This window comes from Acipenser ruthenus, unplaced genomic scaffold (genome assembly GCF_902713425.1).
Source record: "Acipenser ruthenus unplaced genomic scaffold, fAciRut3.2 maternal haplotype, whole genome shotgun sequence".
Classification (NCBI taxonomy): Eukaryota; Metazoa; Chordata; class Actinopteri; order Acipenseriformes; family Acipenseridae; genus Acipenser; species Acipenser ruthenus.
This window is the reverse complement of record NW_026708230.1, coordinates 31,637-47,339: the sequence shown is the minus strand read 5'-3', so window position 1 is coordinate 47,339 and position 15,703 is coordinate 31,637. Positions and strand designations below refer to the sequence as shown.

Sequence of the window (15,703 nt, the reverse complement as noted above, 5' to 3'; positions counted from 1 at the left end):
CAGATAACGAGGAAATAAAAATGAATCTATTTCTTTCTCTATCAAAATAGATGTATCCCCCCAAAACAAGTGTTTTTTGTTTTCAATTCATTAAAAAAGTCCCTAATGTAACCCCAGTTTTAAAGGAACATCTTTCAAAAAATCATTTGATGCATTTCTGTTGGTGTAAACTGTATTGTCTGCTATTTTCAATAAGTCAGTTTGGCTTGCTTGTATGTGAAATGTTTTGTTTAAAGGTGTTTTAATGACTTAACCGCTTATTTGGAATGCATTACTGCTGCATCATTTTTAACTTGGTCTAAGTTTCTCTTACTGTGTTGTTTTATGTTTTTGGTTCTACATTTTATTTTGCATGCGTAACTTGGCTTTTTCTGGATATTCTTTTGGTAAGTTTGAACTTTTGGATATTTTTTTTTTGTTTTTTTGTTTAAGCTAATTTGTTACTTATATTGCATATTTCCAATACTTGATCATTGGAGATCCAAGAACAATATATACATTTTCTTTCTTTGCAAAGGTAACAACCTGTAATTTGAAATTAATTTCTTCATTATGAAAAGAATATACTTACTATACACTAATTTGAGGTAAAAACTGTTTCTGAAACAAAATGTAATATTTAAATTTATCAAACTTGTTCTTGGATTCATAGATTTAAAAGCATAGCCTAACATCTCAGATCACCAATTCATTCAGCTGATCATCCTTCCTTCTATTCCAGTAATTAACCACTGACTAATAGTGAAACTCTGAAAAATGTCACATGAAAGCTATATTATATAATACAATATCTAATAATTGTTATGCTCTGAGATTGACTTTGAAAAATAAGAACTAAAAAAAAAACTAAATCCCTGAATTGCATAACCTAAAATTCTTAGATTCTAGACTAAAGAAATCTATTTAATTGAATACCTTCTGGTGGTGGTAGGTATTATGGTGTATTTACAGTCTTTTAGTCGGTTGCATCATTCTGTCTTCAGCAGCTATTTTTTTTAGAAAATAATTATTTTGCTAATCTTGCCTAATTACTACTGTTGGTTCCATAAGAATATATAAACCCTTAATGTTAAATAGGTTATGTTATGTCAGCACTGTTTTTTTCTGCTTCTGAAAGTTCAATTGATCATTGGTAAATCTAACATTTACACTTTTCCCAAACATGTGTGGTTTAACTGTTCATTTGATCTTTCAAGGCCAGTTCACTAAATCAATAATTTAACCTGACAAGCATTTTTACCAAACTCCTTTTTAACTATTTACACATCACATGTAAAAGTAGAATGAAAACAGCCAACCTTTAAAAAAATAAAGTGGTCTGACTTTTCTGAAAAAAGGTGGTTTTCTGTTTCAATTGCACAGTTTACCAGTCTTTTTTGCATAAGTGCAAATTTTGCCGCTCGTTTTTCACAGTTGCATGCGGAAGCTAACACATTTAAGATTTGCTTTATAGTTTTAAAACATTCAAAAAGGCAGTGCACTTTACCCTACATTTCATCCAGCTAAATATATGTATATCAAGCTATATAAAAATGGTGAATTATAAATAAATTCTAATCATTAACTGCCTTAAATGTACCATGCATACAAAATTGTGTGTGTGTGTGTATGTATGTATGTAATATATATATATATATATATATATATATATATATATATATATATATATATATATATATATATATATATATATATATCTATATATATATATATATATATATCTATATATATATATATATATATATATATATCCAAAACATCTCTGCAAAAAATAAACCTATAGATCTTCAACACTTTTAATGCAAGACTGTTAATATACTGTCGCATGTATTGATGTTTTAACAAAGGGAAAGTTATTTCTATTATATTTCAACAACTTCCTCGCAATTACACAATGAGGCAAGTATATTTAATCAAGAAATATAGGATGTACAACAGTTTGAATCTTTATAACTTGATTCATTAAAGAGTGCCCATCTCATTACTGGTAATTCTGTTCAACCACTTTTGCAGCAAAGATTGAGAACAACCACATATAAAATCTCTGAGATAACAAGCATTTTTACATTTAAAATCCCCCACACCTTCGGTCACTGCATGTATACTGTAGTTGTAAAATGGTAGCTTTACAATTTATGATATACTTTATAATACTCCATAGAGTTCACTGAACAATTGTGACTGAAGGGGATATTCTGTCATCAGGAATTGCAGTGCTTTTAAGGGTCATTTAATATAGTTAATTGGCAAGTGCTTAAATAATGATGGGGTAAGCCTTTGTGAAATAGCCTAACACGACTCAAACCTTATAATTACTGAAGCAAAACATACATAATATCTAGTCTACATTACTTCAGACTTTACTCGCATCAACCTCGGCATACCAAGAGAAAATACTTTGTGTCTTATTTGTTAAAATGATCTAGTCGATACTGAAATGGTCACTTTTTATTTGGTGACTTGTTTAATGGTCTTTGCAACAATCTAAACCTGCACTTAATTGTAAGTTAATTTTTGGCTATTGCTAAAATGAACTCTCTTGATATGTTTGTTTCTGCTGTAGTATAATCCTGGTCACACCTGTTTACTACTGTATCTATATTTATGTTACAGCAACAGCTTGCACAACTACAAAAAGAAAAGTCAGAAATTCTAAAGAACCTTGCTTTATATTACTTCACCTTTGTTGATGTCATGGAATTTAAGGTAAGTACAATTTTAGCATGCACTTGCATATTTAAAATCTACCATGTCTGTTTCTAGAGTAGTTTTAAATACAATAAGATTATATATATACAGTACTGTGCAAAAGTTTTAGGCAGGTGTGAAAAAATGCTGTAAAGTAAGAATGCTTTCAAAAATAGACATGTTAATAGATTATATTTATCAGTTAACTAAATGCAAAGTGAGTGAACAGAAGAAAAATCTAAATCAAATCCATATTTGGTGTGACCACCCTTTGCCTTCAAAACAGCATCAATTCTTCTAGGTACACTTGCACAAAGTCAGGGATTTTGTAGGCATATAGTCAGGTGTATGATTAAACAATTATACCAAACAGGTGCTAATGATCATCAATTCAATATGTAGGTTGAAACACAATCATTAACTGAAACAGAAACAGCTGTGTAGGAGGAATAAAACTGGGTGAGGAACAGCCAAACTCAGCTAACAAGGTGAGGTTGCTGAAGACAGTTTACTGTCAAAAGTCATACACCATGGCAAGACTGAGCACAGCAACAAGACACAAGGTATTTATACTGCATCAGCAAGGTCTCTCCCAGGCAGAAATTTCAAGGCAGACAGGGGTATCCAGATGTGCTGTCCAAGCTCTTTTGAAGAAGCACAAAGAAACGGGCAACGTTGAGGACCGTAGACGCAGTGGTCTGCCAAGGAAACTTACTGCAGCAGATGAAAGACACATCATGCTTACTTCCCTTCGCAATCAGAAGATGTCCAGCAGTGCCATCAGCTCAGAATTGGCAGAAAACAGTGGGACCCTGGTACACCCATCTACTGTCCGGAGAAGCCTGGTCAGAAGTGGCCTTCATGGAAGACTTGCGGCCAAAAAGCCATACGTCCGACGTGGAAACAAGGCCAAGCGACTCAACTATGCACGAAAATCCTGCTCCTAGTAATTAACACAGGAACTGGGGTGCAGAAAAATGGCAGCAGGTGCTCTGGACTGATGAGTCAAAATTTGGTCAACATTTAGTCAACATTTGGCTGTAGCAGAAGGCAGTTTGTTCGCCGAAGGGCTGGAGAGCGGTACACGAATGAGTGTCTGCAGGCAACAGTGAAGCATGGTGGAGGTTCCTTGCAAGTTTGGGGCTGTATTTCTGCAAAGTTGGGGATTGGGTCAGAATTAATGGTCTCCTCAATGCTGAGAAGTACAGGCAGATACTTATCCATCATGCAATACCATCAGGGAGGCATCTGATTGGCCCCAAATTTATTCTGCAGCATGACGACGACCCCAAACTTACAGCGAAAGTCATTAAGAACTATCTTCAGCGTAAAGAAGAACAAGGAGTCCTGGAAGTGATGGTATGGCCCCCACAGAGCCCTGATCTCAACATCATCGAGTCTGTCTGGGATTACATGAAGAGAGAGAGAAGCAACTGAGGCTGCCTAAATCCACAGAAGAACTGTGGTTAGTTCTCCAAGATGTTTGGGCCAACCTACCTGCCGAGTTCCTTTAAAAACTGTGTGCAAGTGTACCTAGAAGAATTGATGCTGTTTTGAAGGCAAAGGGTGGTCACACCAAATATTGATTTGATGTAGATTTTTCTTCTGTTCACTCACTTTGCATTTTGTTAATTGATAAATCTAAACTATTAACATGTCTATTTTTGAAAGCATTCGTACTTTACAGCATTTTTTCACACCTGCCTAAAACTTTTGCACAGTACTGTATATGTATGTGTATATATATATTGACAGGTCGAGTGGCAGTAAGAAAGCCATTGCTAAGATGGCAAAATAAGACAAAGAGGCTTGCCTGGGCCATGAAGCACCGCCAGTGGACTACTGAAGACTGGAAGAAGGTCTTATGGACCGATTAATCCAAATTTGAAATCTTCGGTTCATCACGCAAGGTTTTTGTACGCCGTCGAGTAGGTGAAAGGATGGTTCCTCGGTGTGTGACACCAACTGTCAAACATGGAGGAGGAAGCGTGATGGTCTGGGGCTCTTTTGCTGGATCCAGAGTCGGCGACTTGCACAGAGTGAGTGGCACCCTGAACCAAAACTGATACCACAGCGTTTTGCAGCGCCATGCAATACCCTCTGGTATACATCTAGTTGGTCAGGGGTTCATCCTACAGCAAGATAATGACCCAAAACATACCTCCAGGCTATGTCAGAACTACCTTAGAAGAAAAGAACAAGACGGTAGGCTTCAAATCATGGAATGGCCAGCACAGTCAGTTGTCATTTTCTGCAAATAAATGCTCTAAATGACAATATTTTTATTTGGAATTTGGGAGAAATGTTGTCAGTAGTTTATAGAATAAAACAAAAATGTTCATTTTACCCAAACACATACCTATAAATAGTAAAACTAGAGAAACTGATAATTTTGCAGTGGTCTCTTAATTTTTTCCAGAGCTGTATATATATATATATATATCTATCCTGTATATATACACTACCGGTCAAAAGTTTTAGAACACCTCCATTTTTCCAGTTTTTATTGAAATTTATGCAGTTTAATGTCTCAATGTACTCTGAAATTAAAGCATAGAACAAATAAACAATTGGAGATAAAAAAGAAATCATGGAATCGTTTTGTTTAACAAAATTTAATCTAAATTTTTGACTCATCAAAGTAGCCACCTTTTGCAGATATAACAGCCGAACACACTTGTGGCATTCTTTCTACAATGGAAATCAAATATTGTTCGGAAAGTTCTTCCCAACACTGTTGCAGAAGTTCCCACAAATGTGTAGTTCTGACATAGCCTGGAGGTATATTTTGGGTCATTATCTTGCTGTAGGATGAACCCCTGACCAACTAGATGTATACCAGAGGGTATTGCATGGCGCTGCAAAACGCTGTGGTATCAGTTTTGGTTCAGGGTGCCACTCACTCTGTGCAAGTCGCCGACTCTGGATCCAGCAAAAGAGCCCCAGACCATCACGCTTCCTCCTCCATGTTTGACAGTTGGTGTCACACACCGAGGGACCATCCTTTCGCCTACTCGACGGCGTACAAAAACCTTGCGTGATGAACCGAAGATTTCAAATTTTGATTCATCGGTCCATAAGACCTTCTTCCAGTCTTCAGTAGTCCACTGGCGGTGCTTCATGGCCCAGGCAAGCCTCTTTTTCTTATTTTGCCATCTTAGCAATGGCTTTCTTACTGCCACTAGACCTGTCAAACCTGCAGCTCGAAGTCTTCTCTTCACAGTTGAAACTGAGACTTGCTTACTTCGACCAGTGTTAAGCTGTGCTTGAAGCTGTTGTCCTGTGAGCCACCTATCACGCAAGCTGTTGACTCTCAGAAACTTGTCTTCTGATTCTGTTGTGGCTTTGGGTCTGCCAGACCTCTTCCTGTCAGAGTTTCCTCCAGTTTCCAAGTGCCTTTTGATGGTGTAGGAAACTGTACTCACTGACACCTTGGCTTTCTTTGCAATTTCTCTAAAGGAAAGACCTACACTTTTAAGGGTTATAATGGTCTGTCTGTCTTCCTTTTGTTAATTGCCTTTTTCTCGCCATTATGAGAGCAATATACTACTTCCTACAGTACAATACTGTCCAAATAATGCATAAGAGGGTGTAGTAACACAGTCTGTTCCAACACTGCTTTTATACAGACAGAGGGTTTGTAAGTAATCAACAAAAGTTGGGACACCTCTAGGAATTGTTAGCATCAACTTTCAAGGCTTAATTTACTTCCATTGCTGCAGAACAGCTGTAAGTTGTTAACCCATTACTTGTTCCCTGAAAAAGGCCTTTTTGTATAACTCTGAAATGTACATTATTTTTCAGTTTTTGGTAACCTAAACTTTTCTTTTTAACCTCTGGCAGTTTACTGCTTACCTTTGTACCATTTCAGGTTATTCACTGGACTTGAACTGCTTAAATTTCAATAAAAACTGGAAAAATGGGGGTGTTCTAATACTTTTGACTGGTAGTATATATATACTGTATATATTAGGGATGGGAATTTGAAACGTATAAACTCTAAAGAAGTGCTAAAACGTTTAATAATATGTTAGATGTATAACCGGTCACGTGACAAATATCACCAAACGCATATTTTTTTATGCATTAATTTGAGTAATTTATCATCAGTAGTCCATCGCGTATCAGACTGCTCTGGTGCCACAGTACGGGCGGATATTATAAAAAAGGAACAGGTTTGGCGATTGCCTCCAAGTAGCTTTCCTAATTGGTGCAACATCAAGATTGACACTTGGGCGGATTTTATTCTCGGTCGATCTGGCGCTTCATTGGTGCACTGAAGTGTGTATCCTAGCAACATGCTAATCTACCGTACTAGCACTAAAAGAAGCGCAATCTCACATACTCTAGATTTTAATGCAAATCGGCAACAGGAGACTTAAAACTGGGTTCTAATTTGATGCATTGATTCACCAATATGTAATTGAAGCTCTGGAAATTTATATTCCCTTGTTTTCTTGTAAAGATGCAGGCTCACTTAATGTCTAGGATTCTGTCTGAAAATGTTCTTCCTTTTCTTTAAGGACCATGTTTCGGAACTGTTGAACACTATTGATGCTTGCCAAGTCTTCTTTGACATTGTAAGTTGTTTGAGTTTAATTACAATAAAATACTTAACACACGTTTGCAGATTGTTCAACTTCTGCTTGTTTCTTACAGACAGTCAATTTTGATCTTACCAAGAACTACCTAGATTTAATTGTAGTCTACACTACACTGATGATGCTGCTGTCTCGGATTGAAGAACGAAAAGCAATCATTGGACTGTACAATTATGCTCATGAAATGACACATGGGTCAAGGTATAGACTTTATTCCGTGTTCTAATTATTAATGTTACATGCATTTTAAAACCGGTGATTAGTCAAGGCAAAGGCAAAAAAAAAAAAAAAAGGTTTCACTGCCACATTGTTTAAACCCCTGACCATACAAAACATCTGCATCTTTCTTTTTGTTATGCTTTATTATTTGTAATGCCAGGAAAGGATGTATCTTTTTTTATTTATTTATTTTTTATATAAAGTATGTGTTTGTGGTTCTATATGCTATTTATTTAGACCTTGGGACATGCTTTTTTATGGAACTGACATCGGTAATATTTGTTTATATCCTTGCCCAGTGGGTATAATAATCATCTCCAAACTTTATTAATTCTCCTAGGTTCCATATGACCTTACAGATAACATTTGAAAATGTTGCTTTTTACAAAATTGACAGATATGAATGTGATTGAGACCCTCCACACATGCGTGTACTACTTTAGTTTTGCAAAATACATTTGTGTTAACACAAGAATCAAAACCAAATCAAGTCTAGATTAATCGATAGATTAGAAAGATTTATTTTTTGTTTCAAATGGCCAGTGACCGAGAGTATCCCAGGCTTGGACAGATGATTGTTGACTATGAAAATCCTTTGAAGAAGATGATGGAAGAATTTGTGCCCCATAACAAGGTAAAAACCTTTTGGTATCTGCGAGATCTTCAAAATAATGTTACACAGTGCAGCAAAGGCTTAGTAATAATTTGAACATATGCAAGAGCTTGAATATAGCGCTCTTCATGTGCGCATATATATATATATATATATATATATATATATATATATATATATATATTAGCTCAGAGAGCCAGCTGCCCTGTGTATGTAATGTGTTTGTTAAACTTTTGTACAAGTTTGTATTAATGTGCTAGTTCATGTGTAATCAGGTAAATAACCATGACAGTTAGTTATGAAGTGATGTCAAACTGGAATTGGAATTTAAGGGTTATATAAAATATATGTTTGATTTATTACATTTTAAATTTGAATCTTTACTATTTTTTTCATTGTGTCATTTAGATATTTGTGTCATCCATAAAATATATGTATAGTATGTAAAATCACATTTTAGTACTCTGTATTTAATACTTCTTTGTCAAAGCAACTTTTTAAATTTTTTTGCAGGCCTTGTCCGATGCATTGCTTTCACTTCAGATGGTGTATCCTCGGCGAAATCTCTCCGCTGATCAGTGGCGCAATGCCCAGTTACTCAGTCTTATAAGCGCTCCGAGCACAATGCTTAACCCTGCTCAATCAGACACTGTAAGACATGTTTCCTCGCCATATATACTAGCTGAGGTTTCCAGCTTTGTTCAGTCTTAATTTATTAAATAGTTTGCTCTCAATGTAACATTGCTGCCCAGTTTGGAGGCATCAGTCTTCCTCAGCTAGCAGGAATGTAAAGTTTCTGTATATAATAATATAAAACAGTTGTTCCATTTCTTGATTTCCAAAACCACTGCTAGTTCAGTATGTAACTATTGGACTTATTTATTGTCAAACAAATGCTGATATTTCATGAACCTTAGTGGCCCAGAAGCTGTTTGTCCATTAAAATGGGGTTCATTGCATACATTCTAAAGCTGTCCATCCAGAGTGTTTTAACACTTTAGCATGGAGATTCTATAGCGAAGACTAATCATTTTGTTCCATTCCAGATGCCGTGCGAATATCTTTCTCTGGATGCTATGGAGAAGTGGATCGTTTGTAAGTAAAATCTTCTTTTAAGATTCCTGGTTCTTCATACTAGTCTTTGTTTGAACTAGTAAGTAAACTGGAGCAGAATACATTTGTGTATAAAAGCCTAATTGTTCACAAGGTGGTCCAGTCAGATTAAATATCTGTAGAATGTACCTGTCTGCAAATATAAATAGTCTACATTATACATACAGTAAATGTTATTCATGAATTGATACCCTCCAATCTATTTTATTTTCATCAGATGCAAGAGTAGGTAGAAATAGTGCGGTTTTCTGTGCTTTGGCACAGTGCTGCCTCCCTGTGGTGAATTTAAATAGATTAAAAACAAACAAGACATATTTTGCATGAAAAGATCCAATGTTACTTTGATCATGAAATACTAAGCAATATTTTACAAATAAAGCTATTTTTTTTTTTTCTCCTAGTTGGGTTTATTTTGTGTCATGGAGTCCTGAACACGGATGCAGCCGCACTTAGTCTGTGGAAGCTTGCCCTTCAAAGCAGCTCTTGCCTCTGCCTCTATAGAGATGAAGTCTACCATATTCACAAATCTGCAGAAGACTTATTTGTGAACATTAGAGGGTAAGTCATTTAGTTATATAACTCCCATGAAGTGACCCTTTGCATCATGTCATTCACTGTCTGCAAAATGAAAGTTTGATGTTGTGATGTATTCTCTTTTTTTTTTTTGTTTCAGCTACAACAAACGTATTACTGACATCAGAGAATGCAAAGAGGCTGCCTTAGCACATGCGTAAGTATGCCTTCCAGTATATTGGTATATCTTGTTGCATTCAAAACGAATAAATGTCTGTATATGCCTTCTAACAAACAGACCTGTAGAACTGATCATTTAGAAGAGAAAAAAAACCGACATTGGAACTTGCTCAGAACTGGACATAATATATGATTTCTAAAGTCACAATTTAACTTAAGGCATTCTGAGCATTGAACAGTTGTTGTGATGATGTCATCTTTTTCTGAGACAGAGCAAAACGTATTTCCAAAATATATTTATGTATAACATATTTATAACAATCTGACTAAACTGGGGTAGCTTTTGATAAAAAAAAAGAATGTCTAATGTGTGTGTGTGTATTTATAAATCAGGGCTGGCAATGTAACGTGGAACAAGCAATATCGATATACGGACAGCTGGAACTTGCTTGACCAATCACATTGCTTGTTTCACGTCCAATTGCCAGCCCTGGATTATCAAAATATATATGGAGATTCATTTTGTTAACTCACGTTAATCACAGTCCTTTGTCTTGACCCTCTTAGCATACTGTAAGTCATTTCCTGTGTCATCGTTTTAATATACTTGAGCGCATGTAACGCAATGAGTGCAGTCGGCGGTTGCATAGAAAGTCATATAACTGCAAGTACTAAAAGTCAAATTGAAACTTTCAGTATCACAAACATAGGCTACGTATAATCTGAAGCACCACCTGCGTACTAAACAAGCTTGTACTTCTCAAAATACACTTTCTAGCAACAACACAACAATAAATGAAACCTGTCAGTTTCGACAGAGTACACTTTTAGAAATTCAGGATCGCAGTATATATATATGTGTGTATATATATATATATATATATATATATATATATATATATATATATATATATGTGTGTGTATCTATATATATGTATCTATATTTATCAGTATTTACAATTAAGGAGAATATATCCGTTACTCAGTGAATGCTTTATTTTGTGTTATTTAGACAATTAAGTTATTAATAGCAAATACTTGTTTTTCATCGCTGTTTAAAAAAAAAAAAAATAAAGAAAAAAAATCAGTACAGGATACCCTTTCAAAGTAAACCTATAAGAAAATATACAGTATAATTTGAAATGCATTAAGGTGAGTAATAAACTTAATTGTGATTAACAGTTGGTTCAAACAATTTCCCAGCTAATGAGTTTTTCCTGATAATTCTGTAAAAATAAATATACAACTATAAAGAAGGGGCGACAATATTATTCCAGAAATAGGACAACATTTTTTTTTTTTATGCTGTGTTGTTTCTTTGGTGATGATGATGATAATAATTTATAATAATAATACAACGACAATACATTACAAATGTCATTTATATAGCGTTCTTCATGCAAGCATTCCAGGGCGCTTTACAAAATAAATTTATAATGTATAATCCAGCTACAAATAAACAGACTCAAACAAATACGTTTTCAAATAGGAGTTAAAAGATTCAGTTGTGCTAGCATTCCCGATATGAATCGGGAGCAAGTTCCAAAGATGAGGGACATTATAACTAAACCAGGGACATATGGGATCAGCAGATCTTGAAGATAAGAAGGTACAAGACCATATAAGGCATAGGTAGTAAGAAGAACTTTGAAATAATAATAATAATAATAATAATAACAATAATAATAATTAATAATAATAATAAAACAAACTTGAATGAGATGGATGCAGTAATTATGTCAATTAAATATGCGATTAAAACCAAGATTAACCAATATAAAAAAAATTTAATCTCAAGATTAATCGCGATTAATTTTTTTAATCGCTTGACAGCCCTAATGTGTATGTATATATCTATGTGTTTGTGTGTAATTATATATATATATATATATATATATATATTATATATATATATATATATATATATATATTAGCCGTATAAACACATACCAGTAAAGAATTCCATATTATATTGTTTTCCCAGAAACAAAGATGGTTATTGTAGTCATCAGTATATGCAAGCCTTTCAAGTGTAGAAGCAGTAATATATGTGACTGTACTCTGCTATAGATCTTTTATTATTATTTTATTATTATTCCTTAAGTGGATCCATGCACAGAGAAAGGCGCAAGTTTTTAAGGTCTGCGCTGAAAGAACTAGCCACAGTTCTTGCTGACCAACCTGGATTATTGGGCCCAAAGGTACAGTTGTCCATTTCTTTCCCATGTCAGGAAGTCATTACCATTTTGTATATTAAAACAGCTTGTAGTGTAAAAGTTGCACTTTGTTGATCTGATAAAATGGAAATAATAGTGTTGGTTGCCAAATTTCCAATGTTCAAAATAACTAGAGAGGACTGTAGAAAATCTACAGGCAAAATGTTATATCCAAATATAAATGTCATTAGTCATTTGTAATGTATTCTCCATTTATGGTAAATATAATAGAATAATCCTAATTTCTTCTAGGCACTTTTTGTATTTATGGCTCTTTCCTTTGCCCGAGATGAAATTATTTGGCTTCTTCGCCATGCTGATAACATCCAGAAGAAAAGTGCAGATGATTTCATAGACAAGTAAGTGGGAGTAAATGTATGTATACATTGGCGACCATAAGTATTGAAACACTACTGTCTGCAAAATGATCTAATTATTTTTACCACTTAGGTAATGTGCTAAGTACAGTATGCACTGTACCATATTATGAACAGTCAACAGTTATTCTTTCAATTACGTATTGTTACATACCGGTATTGTTAAAAAAAATTAAATCAGAATGTCAAAAAAAAAAATTGTTTTGAAAACAATGTTGTACATTTTGTTATCATTCCTTGGATTCATTGTCTTGTGATGTTTTACTTATCCTGTAAATCAAAGGTAATCAATCTTGATTAGCTCAAAGGAATTGTGCTCAGTTAGTTTGTTCTCATATTTATTTTCTTAGACATATTGCTGAATTGATATTTTACATGGAAGAACTGAGGGCACATGTGCGGAAATATGGACCAGTAATGCAGAGATATTATGTGCAGTACTTATCTGGATTTGATGCTGTTGTACTGAATGAACTTGTTCAGGTAAGATATATGCTAAATTCAACCCTATGTGTTGTGGTTATAAAGTAAATTGTAGTTGTAGTCAAAAGTTTACATACCCCAATGGAAATTTATAATTTCTAGAAATGTCTCGAACAAAGAATTTTAGAAAAATCTTTTGTAGCAAAAGTTTTGCTTTTGCGGACGAGGAAAAAAAGTTACAAGAAATAGATGTCTACAATTATTTATTTCAGCATTTTTTTGCAAAAGTCCAAAAATGCTAATTCAAAAGTATTCATACCCTTTGATGCTATGATAGTATTGTCTACAAGGTGAAATTTAAATCTGATAATGCAGAACCTAACCTTTAACCTTCTTAAAGTCTAGAAAATTCCAGATTGTTGAACATTCTTAGAGTATAAAATGGTTAAGCATAGGATGATTGCTGTCATTACCAGCAAGTCAATATGGGAAAAAGTAAAGAGCTATCTGAAGACCTTAGGTAGAAAATTATTTATTGTCATAAAGCTGGAGAAGGATACAAGAAAATTTCCAAGCATTTGAGTATCCCAATTTCAATACTTGATTGAATACTTTGCAACTGAGATTAATCTGTTTTTCTCTGTAAATCGTACTTATTTATATTGTATATGCATTTTTTTAACTTTATCAATGTGGAGTAGTTTGTGTAGATTCTACATGTAAAGTCTAATTTGAAAGCGTCGTGGAGTACGCTCAGGTACCAACGAAATGTGAAAACTTTGCAGGGGTGTGAATACTTCTGCAAATCTGTGTGTGTGTGTGTGTGTGTGTATATATATAAAACCACTAGATGGGGTGCAAGTGCTTTAGTACAGGGTTTCCCAATCCTGGTCCTGGGGACCCACTGTGTCTACTGGTTTTCATTCCAGCTGAGTTCTCAGTTACTTAAATAGACCCTTAATGAAACTGATCATTTGCTTAATTAGACCTTTATTGTTTTCAGTTGTAAAGTTACTTATAAAATGTTATAGCTAACCTGAAATCTGCAACTGTCTAAGAGCTGAAAACAAGTAAAAAGGTCTAATTAAGCACATTGTCAGTTCAATTAAGGGTTTAATTAAATAATTGAGAACTCAGTTGGAATGAAAACCAGCAGACACAGTGGGTTCCCAGGACCAGGATTGGGAAACCCTGCTTTAGTACTTTTGAGAAATGAGTAAGGATTGAGGCGAGAGGTACAAGATGTAATGCTTAAAAAGTAGTTCTCTAGCACAACTGGAGCTTTTTAAAACAATATATAAATGTATATTGACAAGTGGTGATAGGCAACGCTTTATTATTTATATAATTTATATTATTTATTGTATTATTGTATCATTCCCCAAACGCCATTTCAAAAAGTAAAACATTTTATTTACATTTTATTATTTCAGAATCTGTCTGTCTGCCCTGAAGACGAGTCAATCATCATGTCTTCATTTGTGAACACAATGACTTCCCTCGGTGTAAAACAAGGTTTGTTATATGCTGCAGATGTCAGTACAGTCCTGTAATTAGAATCAAAGATGATCAAAACTTCTGTTTAACAGCGGGTTAATATCTATTCTGGTCAGTGTAGTTTTTATTGTCTTTTTTTTTTTTCTTGTGTAAACAGATTCAGATTATCCGTGGTATATATGAGAAATTGTGTTATGCTTTATAACCTGAGTGAATGTAATTTTTATATATATATATATATATATATATATATATATATATATATATATATATATATATATATAAATGTATATCTATTTTCTCAGTTGAAGATGGGGAGGTGTTTGATTTCAGAGGCATGAGGCTTGACTGGTTCAGATTGCAGGTAAGTCCCGTTGTAACTTTGTAGACACTAATTCTTGAAAAGGCCTACGTGGATCATGTTGCCTTGTATTTTAACAATACTACTTGTCAATGACTGTCACATGTCAAGGCTTCTAAGTGCTTTTCTAAAACCAGTATTTGATACTGAATCTCTGGGTTTTAGTTACCTTTCACCTCTGACATCTCTCTGGACATTCCATGCGGTAAATTAAAATAAGACTTTCACAAAATAAGGCAAGAAAGAAAGAAAAAAAAAAAGACTTTAAAGTAAAATTCACTGATTTATGGGCAACATTAATTGAAGTGTGTTGCAATTTCTAAAACAGTATTATTTTTCCAAGGCATTTTTGTGACAGTTGTGGACAGTGTTATACATGACGTACAGATTTACCCAATGGTGGTGTTCTGGTTACCAAACATAACAAAAAAAAAAATAATAATAATGAAGAGACTGTGTAATGTCAGATGTTTTATTATCATAATTGTGGGCACTTTATTTAAACAGTGATTGTATTAAAGTTGGCTGCCTTTTAGATCAATTGAGTATGACCCAAGGTCTTTACTTCTTAAAACATAATTGAGCTCATGATACCCAGAAAGCTTAGGACAAGCCTGACAGGCAATTTTCTGGCAGATTTGAACCAGTGCTGCTTGAAAAAGGAGACGCAATGCACTCTCCAGTATTGCTTCTGGCTTTTTAAAAAAAAAAAAAAAAAAAAAAAAAAAAAAGAGAGGAATGTTTTTCTTTTATGTGATTTGTTTGATCTTTTAAACAGCAATAGCTTAAAGAAAACAGCCATGGGAGATAGAAGCAGAGTACAGCCAGAAGCAGTTTACTGGGAAGAGTTCTCTTTGTTTTTTTTTTTGTTTTTTTTTGTTTTTTTGGAAAAAGCTTGCAGG

At 34.2% G+C, this 15,703-nt stretch overlaps 1 protein-coding gene across 6 annotated transcripts in view; it reads left to right on the top strand.

Annotated features, from left to right (window-relative positions):
• Positions 1–15,703, top strand: part of LOC117426468 (nck-associated protein 1) — a 53,768-nt gene that overhangs the window by 11,024 nt on the left and 27,041 nt on the right. For 4 of the 6 annotated variants that reach the window (XM_034044053.3, XM_034044051.3, XM_034044050.3 and 1 more), the window contains 13 exons: positions 2,614–2,706; positions 7,212–7,268; positions 7,348–7,490; positions 8,052–8,142; positions 8,635–8,772; positions 9,168–9,216; positions 9,636–9,792; positions 9,908–9,964; positions 12,032–12,128; positions 12,396–12,502; positions 12,871–13,003; positions 14,377–14,458; positions 14,746–14,804. In XM_034044053.3, the coding sequence (XP_033899944.1) occupies positions 2,614–2,706; positions 7,212–7,268; positions 7,348–7,490; positions 8,052–8,142; positions 8,635–8,772; positions 9,168–9,216; positions 9,636–9,792; positions 9,908–9,964; positions 12,032–12,128; positions 12,396–12,502; positions 12,871–13,003; positions 14,377–14,458; positions 14,746–14,804 (1,263 nt within the window). The remainder of the gene's footprint in view (positions 1–2,613; positions 2,707–7,211; positions 7,269–7,347; positions 7,491–8,051; positions 8,143–8,634; positions 8,773–9,167; positions 9,217–9,635; positions 9,793–9,907; positions 9,965–12,031; positions 12,129–12,395; positions 12,503–12,870; positions 13,004–14,376; positions 14,459–14,745; positions 14,805–15,703) is intronic. The other 2 variants (XM_034044052.3, XM_034044056.3) reach the window with 1 other exon arrangement.